Here is a 17,944-nt window from a genome sequence, read left to right as displayed (position 1 = left end):
GTCAAATTCTGCCTTTCCAAACATTCAGTTAGTTTGTATATATTTCCCAGCTTCAGGCTTGTCTATATGTCTAAATATTTAAAAAGTTCCTCACATCACTTCATCCTTTCCATTTCCACAAAATGACCTCACTCAGGGTCACGCTCTACACACTCCACACACTCTAACAAATGTCTACTCACGTTAGTTTTGCTGGTGACGGAGAAGGTGGCTCTGCTGGAGAAGCGTGTGGTGGTGGGACTAGAGGCCGAGCCGCTGGCGGAGCCGGTCAGGGCTGCTACACTGGGTGCTGCAGACGGTGGAGACTGATGCCCTGTGCTGTTGCTGCTCTGTGACCCTCCAGTGAGGAGCGCACTTCTGTCACACACCGACCCCGTCAGCATCTCTACCTGTCGGGTCAGGGCCTCTAGCTGCCCCCTGAGCTGCCGGTTTTCCTGCTGCAGCTGCGCCACAGCTCGACCCAGAGGTCCACTCACATGAATGGCCTCTTCTAGTCTGCGCTCGATTCCTAGCTTAAAAGCACTGACATCTACGTGGATCTCACGCACAGCATCCCGCAATGTGGTTTCATAGCGGGCTAAAGCAGCACAAACTGTCTCCCCTTCAGGAGAGCCTTCGGCCACTGACGCCAATGGGCCTGCGTCCATCCTGAGTCCAGGTAAGTTCCTTTACAAACTGAGATTTGTCTTTAAAATAAAAAATCCCCTCTTGAAATTGTTTAGAGTCTTAGATCCATATAGAAGTCTTGACACCAGTGACCTGTTGATATAAAAAAAGTAATGAATAAAAAGTGTTTTAAAGTTCAACAACATTCAGTACTAAAGGTCAAAACAGAGTGAGTTTACAGACCTTTGTGTTTCAGTGTGATTTCCCCTGCTGTAAGTGTGTCTGGGTGTGTGTTCAGCCCGCCGTGCTGTTTTAAAGTACAGCTCTCGCAGTCACGTTAACCTCCTCCAACTCCTGCAGCCCGGGGGAGGGAGCAGAGCGAGGGAGGGAACAAGAGCAGAGAGGAGGAGAGATAGAGCTCTGCTTTATCCCAGATCCCCCTCCTCCTCCTTTCCACTGTATTTGTATTAATCTCCACTTTCACAACACAGGGCTCTGTCTCTGCACTCTCTTCCTCACTCTTTTTTCCCCCTTCTGACAGATAAAGGCCACTGCTCACATTACTCCAGCTCAAGCATGTCCCAGTGTCTCAGCAGTGGCATATCAGAGAGGAACAGACACGCCTTTTGTTGTCTTTTTCTGACTCACTTTCACTGGGTTCAGAGTGTGGTGGATGAGGTCAGGATAAAAGCTGCTCTCTTAAGGTTATAAAGTGCCTGTTTATACTGTAAAGAGTGGGAATATGCGGCTAAATCGTCCTAACAACTTTCCAGAGGCAAGTAATGTGTGAATAACATCCAGTCTGGATTTTTTTTTGCTGTTTAGTTATGAGATTTTAAGTTATTTTTGTTGCAGAAACAGAAACCAAGTTGTTGCATCATGTAGTGTTATTGAGTTCAGTTTGGACAGATAATTACTTGCTGCAGAAATCTTGGTTAGGACCATGTGTTAAAATGAGCTTTACTGCTGCAATGTTATGTTTTTATATTTTAGAAATATATTATACAGTACTATAGTGCAATATAAGAAGTCAGTCAAGAAGGCTATAAGAAGGCTCTTGTGATTACCAATGAAAATATAGAGTAAATCTTAATATTGTGAAATATTAACTAATCCAATGTTGGGTTAAAACAACCCAGTGTTGTACTACAATTTAAAGAGCACCTATTTTAGTCCTTTTAAAAGATGTAAGATAAGTCTTTGGTGTCTCCAGAATGTGTCTGTAACGTTTCAGGCAAAAATACTCATCAGATAATTTATTATAGCCTCTAGAATCTGCCATTTTGGTGTCTGAAGTCACTGTAGCTCTTTTTGTAGCCTGTGGCTTTAAATGCTATTGAGCTGCTTCTCCCCACCCACCATTCCCACGTGCGTGTCTGCTTCTCATCATACCAGATAAACAGCAGTCAGTGATAGACACAGATTTGGTTGAAACTGAAATACAGCTCATTAGTCAAAAATACCAAGTAAGTTTGTTTCCTGTTGGTGTGGTGGAGTTTTTTCAAGCAATTCTGAAATGATGAGTCTCAAACAAATGCTGTTTGCAGTAGACACACTCACATTAGCATTTCCTGACACCATGCGGCTATGTTATTATAGCAGTTAAAAAATTGTTCAGTGGACATTGTATACATCTTATTATAGAAACATGGCACATGTCAATCAATTTGGTTGGCGGGGAAAACCACACTGGTACGTCACGTTGCGGTCGGCCTTAAAATCACTGGGATTTTGGTCCTATTTTAACATGAAAAATTAAAAAAGAGACTTGTTGAGTTTATATCACTCCAATAGGATAGTGGACACACTATAGGCCTACATACACACAGTTCAAACAGCTTACACAAGTTGATTTTCCTCATAGGTGCCCTTTAAAATAACAATATCAGTGGTTTTGCTTATTATCAGAAGGGGTGACACTTTTGTCACCATTTATGTTCCATTTGAGTATTAGTAGACTGTCTGCTTAATATCTGTTGATACTGCTTATTTAACACATTTAACTGGCTATAAGAAACTTTGCAAGTACATCTCTCCATTTCTCTAGCGTTAAATCCAACCTAACAGTCTAGTTGGAAAGTGTCTTTGCTGAATAAAAGTATGATATTCTTTCCAAAAAAATGTATTACCCGCCAAAACATGTTAGAATTCTCCCTTCTCATTTACATACAATAGCCGAACTTATTTCAAAGTAGTAAACCAAGAGGTCATTCCCTGAACAATTTGGTGTACTGTCCAAGAGTTCAATGTCTTGTGTTCTCCAAACTGACCTTGCGTCCTGTCATGATCAATCAGTGTATAGACAAAATGGGTGCTGATTGGATTTCAAGAGTTTGCTGTTAAGGGTGAAAAGAGGAACATAATGGACCTGGAGGAAGTGAGCTTGTTGTGTTTGTGTCTGTGTTTGTCTATTGTGGGAGGAGGGAAGAGAGCAGCGCTGCAACAGAGCAAACAGGCCTAATCAGATAATGAGGTACAGGGGGGCTCAGGGCTGGACTAATGGCCTGTAGCACAACCACTACAATGAGTCCTGGCCAACGGACTGAAAAAACTTTACATTCCAGACCACTGTTTACTGTAAACACTGGAAGCTGTGGGAGAGCGGAGGTGATTTATAGCTATGCACAATAAGCATGTGCTACTCAACTTTACATAACAAAGCTGTGAGGGAATGCTGCACACAGGGTCCTAACATTTACATCTACAAAATTGGGTATCGAACAAATTTAGGGAACACGGATAAAAAAATATATATTATTTTAAAGTCATTTAAAATTTAAAGGTTATTTATATTTAAATATTATTTTAATATTTTAAAAACGAATGTACTTTGAAATATTTTATAATGATAATTGCAGCAATAATAATAATGGTTGTTCTTGTTATTTTATATTTAAAAACGGTAAAACGCAATATTGATGGATGTGGAGCTTTTGCTCTGATAGAAAAGAACAGGGAAACTTTTATTTTGAAGGGCTTTGTAAACAAATATTGACAATACAAAATTAGAAAGATGTTTGGTTTAATTTTTACATTCTAATTAAAATAAAAGGTTTACTTAGTGCTTATCATTTTGAAGACCAAAAGTATACATGCATAACACCAACCTTTTTTTTTCCAAGACCAAACCTATAGGTTGTTTGCATATGACAACACTAATGATGCACAAAATTCAGATGGAGGGCAGGAAGTGATTCTTCTACATCGCTATCAGAACATCAAAATGTTTCTGTTTTATGTTGTTTATAATGGTTTAAATCGGCCAAAAATAGGAAATGCCGAACAGCTTTAATTGACTTCCAAAAGTTTTTGCTCATAAAGAGTGGAATGTTTAGGAACAGGTTAAAAGTTGGAAGGAAAGAAGGCATATAATAAACATTTATTCAATACATCCATGTGCAAAAACTTTTTTAAATGCGATAATTTGTTTGACAGCACCAATAAAGATTATATACAGGCCTAGCTATGTGTATATGTTAATGTGTTATATAAAAATCAGATACAAACACCAGCACATTTACAAAGTCCAGGAGAATATAAATAACTTACAACGCCATGTTATCGCTGCAATGAAATCTCTGTTTTGTTTCGGCAGAATAAACAACCATAAAGTGAACATGGATATGCGCATGCGTTTATCGACGGTAAGTTCATCGACCAAAAAAAAAAAAAAAGAAATGCAATCCTTGCAACAAAACTAGACAGTTAATGTTATTGAGCACTTTCCCCCTTAAAATAAAAATAATTTAGACTTTGTCTAAATTTTTTGTATGCTTTTGTATGCTTTCATCTGTTATTTCTTGATGTCTGGAAGATATCCACATTGAAGAAAAAAAAAACTATAGTAATTAATAAAAAACCTGTTTTTTAACCACATAGTAAAGCGTAAATTGCCAACAAATCTTTGGTAATGGATGCTACAGAATACTGTAGCATAGTAAACTGATAAACTGTAAAAATACTGTAACGTTAGTGTAAACTATGTTTGTGCATTGTGATGGTGTATAATTACAGGGTAGAAAACTGATGTCAATTGAAAATGTATTACTACAGTTGTGTTGCACCACAGCAATAATATAATTACTACTACGTTTAATTCAAGTAGTTATCTATAGTATTCTTCCAAACACTATAGTATTTACTGTTGTTTCATGTAGCGTAAGTACAGTATCTACCCTTCATGATATAAAGATCATGCCCAACATATTTGCGTATTTTCTATTTTTAACTGCAAAAATACAGACTTTCCTCTATGCCTCTCATTCTGTTTTTTATTTCCTGCTCTCCATCTGAATTTCACGTGTCACCAGAACCACGTGATTTAAAATTTAAAAACCACATGATTTACATCCATTATTACAGACACAAGATATCAATGAAACGACCAACTGAGGACAATTAACACTGTTGAACTGTATTATTGGGCAAGAAACCAGGTATCTCATGAAGATTGATCCTGATGATTTGTTTGGTTTGTTTAGATTTGAGCCACACTAAAGCGAGTTTTCAAATGGACTGAGACCCAACTTTTCAGTGGTCTCCTTGCCTTTACTCAGCTTGCTATACATTGGTTCAGTTGGCTTTTCCACTACAGTTTAGTACCACTTAAAGTGGGTAGGATTACACATATATATAGTTTTGTCACCTTTACTACCATGGCTGCTTTGTGGATGCTGATGGTCACCATGTGAGCAGTGCGACCTACAAAGATACATAAATAGCATGTGACTGTCATTTGAAAGATCCTGCAGTGGCTGTTGCTGACTTTTTGACAAGTGAGCAATACTGAGTGTTACCATCTTGTGGAAAAGTGCCATTAATTTGCTTGGTACACAGCAGGGTGTGATACACAATGCTTTTACTTAGATGAACCAGAGTTTTAATTTAACCAAACCTGTCAAGTGTGAACAAAAGCCTCAAACTCACAGCACTTACAGAGATTGAATAATGACACTAAAAACACTGTCAATCATGAGCTGTTCACATTGATTTAACAACAATGAAGTCTTTGAAATATGATGATCCCATTAAACCAAACAGGGTTCTCTTGGATTGTTCAAATAAACAAAAAAATGTTACCAGTCAATTGCTAAGTAACACTGTGAGAGCTAGGGCCCTGTCACAAATCCAATGATATCGGTAATGATGATGATTCTTTCTGGGCAATCTGTGATTTGCAGTGTTTGCAAATAACATTTAGGTATTGGTACAGCTTGCTTGGAACTTCAACTGAGGATTTATTAAAAAAAGTACCAATTAGCAGGTGCCATACACATTTACATTACATTTACATTTAGTCATTTAGCAGACTCTTTTATCCGAAGCGACTTACAAATGAGGACAAGGAAGCAATTTACACAACTATTAGACATTATGAACCCTGGTACGCTTGCTTCATCAAGCTCCTGTTATGTCTACAGCCATTGTTAGATGATGGCCTCGAAAGCAAAGTGTAAAAATGGAGACGTACACATATCATGATCATTCTGCTTTTACTGAAACTTTTGGCTTTGTTATCAAAATCAAAATACAGAGAGCCTCTTGTGTCTATCTGCTGCCAAAAAATATTAAGATATTCAGATCATCTTGTGATGTCTGCAGAAGCTGTTTTTTGGTGGAGACAATCAGACATTATCACTGTTTAAAGTGGGTCAGTCCCACTTGTTGCCAAGGTAGGTGACACACAGACATGCACACATGAATAAATGTTATAAAAACTAAAGTTTGTTGTACAAAGTGAACCACACGAACTTGAGTATGGTTCACAGGTGCGCACCTGAGTTTAGACGATACATTCATACTAGCTAAACAGACTGTAGTCTGACATGAAATGAACCCAAGTGTGGACCTAAAGTGCTAGTGTGAAAGCATCTTTAGATAAAACAGAGTTTGTTTTAATTCAGTCATGTCCAGGCTCGGTCCTGGAGGGCCAATGTCCTGCAAAGTTTAGTTCCAAACCCAATCAGACACACCTGGGCTAGCTAATCAAGTTCTTACTAGGCTTTCTAGAAACATCTTTGCAGATGTGTTGAGGCAAGTTGGAGCTAAAATCTGCAGGACACCGGCCCTCCAGGACCAAGTTTGGATACCCCTGTTTTAATTGAACCAAACCTGTCAAATGTGAACATACACTCAAACTCACAGCACCTTCAGAGATGGAGTTAGTCTTTACTGCAAACCGAGACACTAAAAACACTGTCAATCATGAGGTGCTCACATTAATATTCCAACAATGAAGTCTTTGAAATACGATGATCCCATTAAACTAAACTGAGTTCTCTGGTATTGTTCAAATAAACTAAAATGTTACCAGCCAATTGCTAAGTAACACTGTGAGTGTTAAGGCCCTGTCCACACACACACACACACTTTGTTTTTCTGAAAAGTGGGCACATTACATAGGTTTCCATTCATTTTATACTCTACAAACTGTATATTGTATTGCCCTCACCCCACCCCCAAAACCCAACTATCACAGGAGACGGTGTACAGCTTTACTCTCTGCAATGCTCTCATTTTTCACCTCCTTTTTGTAATACCTGTGTCAAACCCATGTCATTATACAGATTTGTCCTGATATGTCACAAAAACACATACACACACACATTTCTACAGCTATCTTTATAGTAACTTCTTTTATACATAATGTTTTTTATACTGTACAATCTGTATGTTCTGTCCCCACACCCCTACCCTTAACAAGAAACAATCAGCATTTTTACATCTTCTATATATTCATTCTGTGTGATTTATGCAATGCTGTCTCACGACAGTTCGTACCTTTTTGATTTAGTGGATAATTCGTATCAGTTTGAACAATCTAATTCGTTCTATTTAGTACAATTTGCTCATCAGCCAATGGCGGTTGGGTTTAGGGGCGAAGTTGTTTGCCATGCCTTGTTTATAAAATCGTATATTTTCATCAACTAAATGTAAAATACTTACGTTTTCTCGTGAGATCAGGCTGGATTTATGAGCTGTATGGACCAAAAATGTCCCTACAAGGTCACAATTTACTGTACCGTGTTGGGACATTTGTTCCCTAAACATATTAAGGAATACAAGGCACACACATACACACATCCAAGAGAAAAATTCTACACTGAAGACAAGTTATAAATTTTTCCACAAGACACCTTGATCTAGATAACTTGGAAACGCAGTATTTTGTCAATTTTCAACATATGACTCAAAGTTTGCTGGAAATTCTCTCCAAGTTTTTGTTTCCCCGTTCAGCCCTCCAAATGTGATTTCCATCTTGCGATGATGTCAGGCTTTCACGTCAGACACGGGTTGTAAATGTCTCTCAGGATCAGCAACAGGCACATGGAGAAACAGCACAATGTCGTGCTTCTCCATGGCAGTTTGTTATTGCATTTAAAGCAGCCACCATTTCTTTCCCTTTGCTCTTATCTGATCTTGAGATATATGGTGGTGATTGTGAGTAGTTGAGCCGAATGGATCAGACATGCTTTTTTGGATCAGTAGCGCTGAGAAGGACCAATGCAAGACCTCACATGCTCATGCGAGATCGCTTATCTGAGGACGGATCAGTGATAGAGATAACCTTCGCAGGTATTGCAACACTGACATTAGAGAAGGATGTAACAGAGACAAAACTATGACACAATTATAACTCCTTTCCCAAAGCATTGTTGAGCCCCAGGGATCTCTGGGTGTTGGGAAATGGTTGCTGACATGCAATACCGATGTGACTCACCAAATTGCGGTGTAAGATTATGTCTGATTTAAACATACTCATGCATACCGTCATTTTGACAAATTCGTACAAGACTTACAAGTCAAATAAACAACAGTCTGCTCATGAAAGACACATAACACTTTACTTTATCCACAGATGTTGCAAACAACTCTGCACAAACTGCATTTAACATCGTCCCAACCACAAGCTATAAAAAGTTTGCAATTTACTGCACAGATTTCTATTTGCTTTTCTATATAAATATGAGATCAAGCCTTCGTCTCTCTGTGTCCTGTGTGCGTCTATAGCTTTTTAAAGATGGTTAGCGTTCTGATTTTGATAAGATTGCTTCATTTAATACACTGTGCTTTGTACACAAGGGCAAGTTCTATGTGAACAGTCCATTAAACCAGGCTGTTGCGAAAAGGACTACAGCATGTTTACACAGAAACAATAAAAAATAGGCACATTGGAATGCAAGAACATTCTATTTGAATGACCCCTAACAATACACCACAAACATTACAACACAAATCATAAAGCTGTAAAATGTATAATAATTACCAAGTGATCAAAATAATCAGTGTTTAGTTGGAGCCCAATGGCCCCGCTCCGTCATAGCAAAATTTACAAAAAAATACTTACGGAAAGAATGAACAGCTATGGATGGAAAGACACATAGTATTTGTGAGTTGAACATGTAATATCATGTCATAACTATGAGAAAGAAACTGGAAAATGTATTTTTGGCCAGACTTTCCTGATTCTGGGGTGTGATAAAGAGAAACATGGATGCAGCATTCGGATGGTAAATTATTGAATGAAATTATTTTTGTCATCTGTAACAAAACTGTCATCAAAAAGTTATATCTACAAAATATGATATTATTGTACAATAGAATATAATGCCATGCTATCTGTATTCATCAAGTGAAAAAATGGCATCTGTGGATAAAATTTAGAAATAATATTGTACTTACTTCTGATTGACATGATTGCATAACTTATTTTATTCAGATTGTGCTACTACTTTGATTAAAAATTTACTGACTGAATGTCAGTGTATTTAAAAAAATTGAAGAGAATGAATTAAAACAGAGGTGCCCAAAGTAGGGCCCATGTGCCATTGTTGGCCCGTGGTAACTTTTGGTTTGGCCCAGCATCCCATCTATGAAAAAGAGAAAGGCAAAATAATGGGGGATTGCTTGGGGGCAAAATAACAATTGAATGTAACCTTTTGTTTCATGGTTTATTTGAGGAGCTACAAAAAATGTAAACTAAAATTAAATGCTTCATTTAAATGTTGTAAATGAATCAGACTTTTAAAATGTGAATACTGTCACTTGTCAGATGCACAAGACATCATCAGCAAGCAAATCAAGGCAAAGGTATGAGCAGCTCGACAAGTGTATTCAGCATTGAACTCCATTGTGTTATAAATAGGATTGTTTATGTTTTTACTTTAATAAGTACATATAAAACATAAAGAGATTATACAGCATCCTGATTTATTATGTTTTAAAGCAAAGTTTTTTTGTTATTTTTATATAATACGCAAAAAATTGAGAGATTACCAATGGTAAATTTAATGTAAAAGGTTTGGCATATTTACTTTGGCCCACAGCTCACAATCAAGTTTGGTTTTTTGGCCCTTAATAAGAAAAAGTTTGGGCACCCCTGAACTAAAATGTCAGATTAATTTTCTACAATTTTAACCATTTTAATAAATCAAATTCAAAAAACTTTAATAAATTTGTTGAATTCAGTACTGGTGATATTTAAATATGAAAATACTGAACTCACTAAAATATTGTTAAATGTGCATTTGCCAGTGTCATTGTACGAGATTTAAATTTAAGATGTTTAATTTAAGAATACCTCTTTTTTGTTGTTGTTGTTTTTGACAATTGAGTACAATTGTTGAAGTTAAACCATAACAAATATAATTTAAAATTTAATACAATCACTTTCAAGAATCTGTGTTTGTTTTTAAATACTTTCCAGGCCTTAAATCCATACTGTATGTCTGATATTCAAGTACTTTAAGGTACTTTCTAGAAGTGTGGAAACCTTGTATTGTAAAATGAGCTGAAACCACCCAATTCTTGATTTTTATGGGGAACAACTTGATTTGTTTTCAATCCACTTAAATTTGAAAGTTTACTTAATTCCTACATGTTGTCCCAACACAACTTGATAGTGTGGAACAAGTTTTTTTACAGTGTACATCACCATCTTTCTCCAAACAAAGTGACTTCAACTTAAACCCATCTGACATTGTAATTACGACTTGTCAACTAAAATAAAATAAAAATGAACTTTCCAGAAAGACTAGAACAGTCAACGATTGTGCAAGTTTAGAAATTGATATTATATAACAAATGTTTTAGCTATCACGAAGAAAACCTTTTAAAAGCATGTTTGCTGAACTCTCACTGAAGTGTCAAAAAATACAAGATGGATTGGAAATTGTTGCAAGTTCAAGAAAGTGTTCAAACAAAGAAATGGTACCTGGCAGTGTTCAGTGACTGATTTCATTGTGTCATGCCTCATTGTTACATTTGGTGCTGCTTTGCTAGTCTCATCTGGTTTGAACTGGTCTCGCAGCTTAACAAGCAGACGTGCATCTGAAACTGCACTAAAACACTCTCTTTTTAGCTATTTTCGTTATTAACAGCTTTAACTATTTTGATCTTTCATCACCAGATCAGTGGTGTCTTCTCCCGGATAACCAGCCTGTCTTTATTGACGAGAATGAGGCATGGTGGGAAGCATGTAGTAAACCTAAAAGGAGGGCAGCCAAGTTAACCACAATTCTTGAACTCTACGTCACGAAACTTTAACTTACACCGGTCGAACCACAAAAGCTGCGAAGCACATGGCTCCTTAACCACATTCAGACATACCAATGAAAATGTTTCCCGCTCACATCGAGAAACATCAAATCGTCCGTCCGTAAGATCCCCGGTTTGAGTGAACCAGTGCCCCGTCTGGCTTTCATCTGCTAGATAGCTGTTGACAAACCCAGCTCTCCTTCAAAAAAAACAAAAGCCCATCTATTTCAGCACGTGTCAGCTGAAAACAAGTCTGCATGGCCATTACATCAGAGTTTCCATGGGGACCCAGAAGTCCAAACACATCCAAAAGAATGGCAGCCAAATGATGATGTCATCGGCACTTCAAAGTCAATTTAATTAGGTGCACATGGTGCCAAGTGAAAGAGAGGGAGCAGACGAGAGAACAATAAAACTGATTTAAAGTTATTTTTGCAATATTCTTGGCATTGTCATACAGGGTTATGGTTGAAATGTGATTATCCTGCATATCTGAACCAGAAGAGACTCAATTCATGCTCTCAACAAACTACTGTCATACATACACACACATATGTACACACCGTTAGTATTTTGGAGATTTATACTTCACTGCATACCTTTTGCAGAGGCGCAGTAGGTAGTACTGTCGCCTCAAAGCAAGAAGGTCGCTGGTTCGAGCCTCGGGTGGTTCGGTTGGAATCTCTATGTGGAGTTTGCATGTTCTCCCTGCGTTCGCGTGGGTTTCCTCCGGGTGCTCCGGTTTTCCCCACAGTTCAAAGACATGTGGTACAGGTGAATTGGGTAGGCTGAATTGTCCGTAGTGTATGAGTGTGAATGTGTATGGATGTTTCCCAGAGATGGGTTGTGGCTGGAAGGTCATCTGCTGCGTAAAACATGTGCTGGATAAGTTGGCGGTTTATTCCGCTGTGGCAACCCCGAATTAATAAAGGGACTAAGCCGAAAATAAAATAAATGACACCCATACACTCTTGCATTCACACTCATTCACAATGGTCAATTTAGCCGATACCCAATTCACCTATAGCGCATGTCTTTGGACTGTGGGGGAAACCGGAGCACCTAAAAGAAACCCATGTGAACACAGAGAGAACATGCAAAAAAAAATACCAACTGATCCAGCTGGGGGTCAAACCGGCAACCTTCTTGCTGTAAGGTGATCGTGCTACCCACTGCACAACCGTGATGCTTTACATGAATAATATTGTTAAGAACACTGTACAATGTGAACTATTGAGTCAACTTTAAAAATTACTTTAACATAGGTGAGGAATTAAATGTAGTTACACCTAAAACAAGTAATTTTTTAAGTTTAACGTATTTCAGAAAACTTGTTACACCTAAAGTAATATATTTTTAATGAGTCACAGAAAATTGTAATAAATTAAGTTGAAGAAGTGGAAATTGTAGCATATGAGTATTTTTGACAAATCATTAATTTATTCATTCATTCATTCTTTCTTTTTTTTTTGGCTTAGTCCCTTTATTAATCATGGGACGCCACAGCAAAATGAACCGCCAACTTTCTCATTTAGCTTACTCAATTCAATTATATAGCATGTCTTTGGACTTGTGAGGGAAACCGAAGCACCCAGAGCAAACCCACGCAAACACGAGGAGATCATGCAAACTCCACACAGAAATGCCAACTGGCTTTTTGACTAATCAATATCCAAAAATCAAACGAGAACTGGATCTGTTCTTGAATACCATTTCAGAGTCTCATAACAAGAAAGCAATTAAAACTTCTAAAAACATGTGCTTTATTTAAAATTCTGCATTAATTTGTTATTTTTTCATGTGCCCTCTCTCTCCTTTTTATTTTATTGTCTTATTTTCTTTCTCACTATCTTTCTCTTAGCCATACCCCTGTAATACTTACTTACTCCCTGGGCAGTTTATATTGAAGTTGATATTTAGCCACACCATATTGGTGTTTCGTAACATCTAGTTTTTATGAGGTGGGTTGTTAGCCCAACACTCAACCCCCAATTTGGAGGACCAGAACATACACACTAAGGACAATTTAGCTTTCCACACATGTCTTTGGACTGTATTATACTTATTCTACTGCATTTTCATTGTAATTGCCTGTTATTGCAATAAATATCTAGTAATCAATATGGCATAATCTATAAAGTGTACTGAGTTAAAGCAATTGTTTTAAGTTGATCCAACAGTTCTACTTTTTACAGTACATATTTTGCACTTCTGCATACACACATCACCGGGATGGATTCTTCGCAGCAGCATGTCCTGCTCATTCTGGTGTGGCATTGTGATTTTCCAGCTGACGATGGAGGACTGAAGGGTGAAGAGAGGTGTGGAGGAGGGGGTCACATTCCCCAAACCTCAGCCGACCTCCTGAGATGACTGGCTCCGGATAATTACAGCCCCCTTTTCTCCGAACAACCATGACTGCGTTGAACTTCACTGCTGCACACACAAATATAAACAGCATCTTTTATCAATCAAACCACACATACGTACAAATACATACACACATAAGCATGTCTGAGAGGACTTAGGGATCACATCCACACCACATCAAAGCCCACCACAACACAATTATCCCGATTCAGAGTAGTTTACTTAAACCCTTCGATCAACGACGTACTTAATCTAATGTAGAAACAGATCTTGTGGTTTACTGATGTCTTTTCTGCGGAGAAAGTGATCCCAATTCTATCTCATCCGTGAAATGGGCCTTGTCTAAAGTGGGCTTTGTTTTTAAATTATTCACAAGAAACTATTGCAACAACAAGTGGGGTGTAATTATAACCGCAGAGCCATGACTCAATATCGCGTTTGGATTTAGGTTGAGGTTTGTTAATATTTATTTCCCTGATGTCTCGTAACCGCTGTTTCCTTCCAAATGAAACAGATTGTTTGTCAATGTGGTGTTAATTAGTGTGCCGATTGCCCAATGTTTAAACAGAACAATGGAGAAATGATAGGGTTTGATGAAAGCTTGCTAGAAAGCGGATCATTTAAATTACATTAAGGATTGTGAGAAAACACAAGATTTTACAGCGGCGTTTAAATGTTTGAGGTCACTTTGGATATCTGGGATTCAATTCATTTCAACATGGAAATGAAAGTTAAATATTTAGGATTTTAAAATAAACTCTAAAATTTTCAAGGTGGTGCAGTGGGTAGCCCGATTTCCTCACAGAAAGAAGGTCGCTGGTTCGAGCCTCTGCTGGTTCAGTTGGCTTTTCTGTGTGGAGTTTGTATGTTCTCCCTGCCCTCGTGTGGGTTTCCTCAGGGTGCTCCAGTTTCCCCCACAGTCCAAAGACATGCCGTAAAGACCATTTTTAGGGATGTAAACAATAACAATGGTTCTAATGTGTTTCCTGTTTTGCATTTTCAATTTCCATAGCTTCTGAGAATCCAAAAAAGTCCAAATATTGATAAATAATCCCATGGCGGGTGTTTTAATTTAAAGCTATCATTGAATTGCCTCTTGTTACAGTTATGAAATAGTTTGACAACAGACAGGAAATTTTAATGGGTTAAAGACATCACCACACTGAAATAGTCTATGGTTAAATTGGGTAAGCTAAATTGTCTGTATTGTATGTGTATGAATGAGAATGTATGGATGTTTCCCAGTGAAGGGCATTGCATAAAACATATGCTGGAAAAGTTGGCGGTTCATTCCGCTGTGGCGACCCCAGATAAATAAAGGGACTAAGCTGAAAAAAAAATGAATGAATGAAATCTGAGGTGCATTTAAACTTTAAAAATAATAATAATATATAGATTTTAATAAAATAAAAAAGAAATAATGTAAAAAACAATAAATTTTCAAATTAACAACAATCAGGTACATTCAGAATAATGAAATCACACAGGAAAAAAGTAAATGAATGAATGAATTCAAAAAATATTCAAATTTAATTCAAATATTCAAATTTTGTGTTTCACAAGTTTTTTTCATTTATTTATACTTGTGAATTGCATTATCTGACCTTTGTCGACTTTTCACATAGAAAATTCAAAGTGACTTTTATTGAAATTTTAGTAGATTGAAATAATACAACGTATAAGCAGTGGTGGAAAGAGTTATGAAAAATCATACTTAAGTAAAAGTACCATTACTTGGCCAAAAATATAGTGCAAGTTGAGAAAAAGTATCTGTTGTAAATATTACTTTAGGTATGAGTAAAAAGTAGCTCAAGACTAGTGAGTTTTACGCTGGGAACGGGTGATGTGTTTACATTTAATTTGTGCGTGTCTGTGCGTGTAAATGTAACATTCTGTTGTGCATTTATACAGAAAACGTCCGTCTAATGCTTCCAAAGAGTTTGCTGCATATCTTTAGGTAGTTTAGTATAAGGTGTCTAATCCCCATAGAAAGGAAAAATAAAGCAGTAACTGCAGGTTGAAGGAAAGTAGTAGAGTAAAAGTACCGATACTGCACCAAAAATGTAGTCAAGGGTTGATGTTTATTAGTTCTAATAAAGTACATTTTCAACATAATATGTAAAAGCAAACAAAAACAAGTGCATTAACGTATGCACTTGCAATAACATATCCACAAAGCAGCAGCCTCTTCCTGAGAAGCAGGAACTATCAGTCTGCAGCCCCCTCCAAGAATAATACTTTAGCAATGATAGATTTTCTAGGAAGCAGGAGTGATGTAATTGCGGTGACTCGAGCCAAAACACATTTTCTGTCATATCCATCCATTGTTTCTGCAATCTGCTCTGCTCTACCGAAACTCCAAAAACCTCCCAGACTCCTTTGCCCTGCAGCAGCCCAACATACTGCATGACATCATGATCTCGCTTTAACCGTTAGAAGCTTAGTTTATAATAGACGCCAAAAAAATACACAGCAGCGCTCTTGGAAAATCATCATTGGTATTAGTGTCATCATGCCGAGACGGATGAGCTGGGACACTGAGTTTGGACAGCGTAATGATGGGCTTATTTGACCGTGTTTCTGATGAGAGGTTCATGAGTTGTGCAGAGAATGCATTTTGGTTTCTCACTCGAGGGAAGGAAAACATATTTTTTCTATTAGTGGCTGATGTCAGAGTGTACGAAAGCGGTCTACAAGTGAAAAATGAGTTTGTCAAAACATCAAATGAAAATACATGGATGGTTTGTTACTGATGCGTATATGTTTGCACAACGCTGTACGGCTCATACTTCATGTTACGCTTCCAAAATACATGCCTTTTCAATCTTCTTTATGCCACTGACCCCGGGTGCAATTATCCTCCTGAGGAACCCAATTCTAAAATGTGAAAGTAATACATATTTTTCTTTTATAAAAACCCAATTTATAATATAAAAATTATCATACATTTGGAAAACATTCTATTTACAGTATTTTAAGCCACATTATTATTGCTTTTTCTACTCATTATGGTATCACATTAAGTTATATACAACAGTTCTGTCTGGTTCTCGAATCTGATTGGCTGATAGCCGTGCAATATTCTGCAATACCAACACTTCCTACAACCTCCTCACCCTTCTGTATTACTCCACCCACATAGAGTGACAGCAGATCAAAAAACGTACTACAGTTTGACAAATATTGCAGCTATTGGACAACATAATGTACTTTTGAGGCTTTTTTTAGCCAAGAATGTTGTTATTAAGATTGCAACTTTGCAGTTTGTTTATAATGATAGTGCCTATTTTAAATATTTGTAATTTCTGAGATACAGCACGTTGACAGAGCCAGTCGTCATTGAGAAGAGCAGATGGTTGACATTGGCCATCCACAAGATGGCGACAGAGGACGAATAATATTACCTTAGAGGAGAAAAGATTGGCGTATTATCAAACTAAGGTTGGCCATCTATTTGTTTCTAATGAGTCTCTTTTTTTGTTACTGCAGACAAGTTCAGTTAAAAGAAAGACAGAAGAAATGCTTGCATGAGTTTACGGTTTTTCCTTATTTAAGGGTTAATTATTGTGATATCCCAATTGCAACAGAGAAATACTGGGAAATTCAATTCAATTCAATTCAATTTCAGCTTTATTTGTATAGCGCTTTTACAATGTAGATTGTGTCAAAGCAGCTTCACATAAATGGTCATAGTAACTGGACCAGTGTAGTTCAGTTTTTAGTGTTTAAGTTCAGTTCAGTTCAGTTTAGCTCAGTTCAGTGTGATTTAATCATTACTGAGAGTTCAAACACTGAAGAGCAAATTCATCGATGCGTAGCTCTACCAATCCTGAACCATGCGAGGCAGTGGCGACAGCGGAGAGGGAAAAAAAACTTCACCTGATGGGAGTGAAGGAAAAAACCTTGAGAGAACCAGACTCAGTTGGGCACGACCATTTTAATTTCTCCGCTGGCCAAAAGTCTTGTGCAGAGCTTCAGTCACCACGGTGGAGGCTGAAAGATGGCCTCAGCGAAGACTCGTCTGTCCCTGGAACGTCGCTGGAATCAGACTCATGGTCTCCACTCCCCAAGACCATCAGCGCAGCAGCAGCTCAGGATATGGCCTGGTCCCGGATATGGAAACCTTGGGATCATCTCGTCGCTGGTCTTGGATCCAATCAGTGACTCTGCATAATCTGAGGACCTCGGGATGAGTATCCCCAGGTGAAAATAGAGAATAAAGAGAATAATTAGCGTAGCTGCTGTTCATAGTGTATATAAGCAAGATGCAGAAGCCTGTGTGGAACCCTCTAGGTGATGCATTGAGTGTATGCTTTACTAAACAGATAGGTCTTTAATCTAGTTTTGAACTGCGAGAGTGTCTCTGAGCCTCGGACGTTATCAGGAAGGCTATTCCAGAGTGTAGGACCCATGAAAGAGAAGGCTCGACCTC

General features: G+C 37.7%; 2 protein-coding genes across 3 annotated transcripts in view; both read right to left on the bottom strand.

Annotated features, from left to right (window-relative positions):
* smtnl (smoothelin, like) overlaps positions 1-927 on the bottom strand; it is a 28,636-nt gene extending 27,709 nt beyond the window's left edge. The window contains exons 1-2 of one of the 2 annotated variants that reach the window (XR_012390431.1): positions 850-927; positions 183-759 (exon numbers count right to left, since the gene is read on the bottom strand). Coding sequence is in view for 1 of the 2 variants with exons in the window: in NM_212805.2 (NP_997970.1) it covers positions 183-647 (465 nt within the window). In the remaining variant the exon portion in view is untranslated. 2 annotated transcript variants of the gene reach the window in all.
* The window catches only part of si:ch211-108p6.4, a 133,218-nt gene that overhangs the window by 65,089 nt on the left and 50,185 nt on the right, over positions 1-17,944 (bottom strand). The gene's annotated exons all lie outside the window — the stretch shown is intronic.

The sequence above is a fragment of the Danio rerio genome, chromosome 15 (assembly GCF_049306965.1).
Source record: "Danio rerio strain Tuebingen ecotype United States chromosome 15, GRCz12tu, whole genome shotgun sequence".
NCBI classification, from domain to species: Eukaryota; Metazoa; Chordata; class Actinopteri; order Cypriniformes; family Danionidae; genus Danio; species Danio rerio.
The sequence above is the reverse complement of the archived record's forward strand: the minus strand, read 5'-3'. Positions and strand labels throughout refer to the sequence as shown.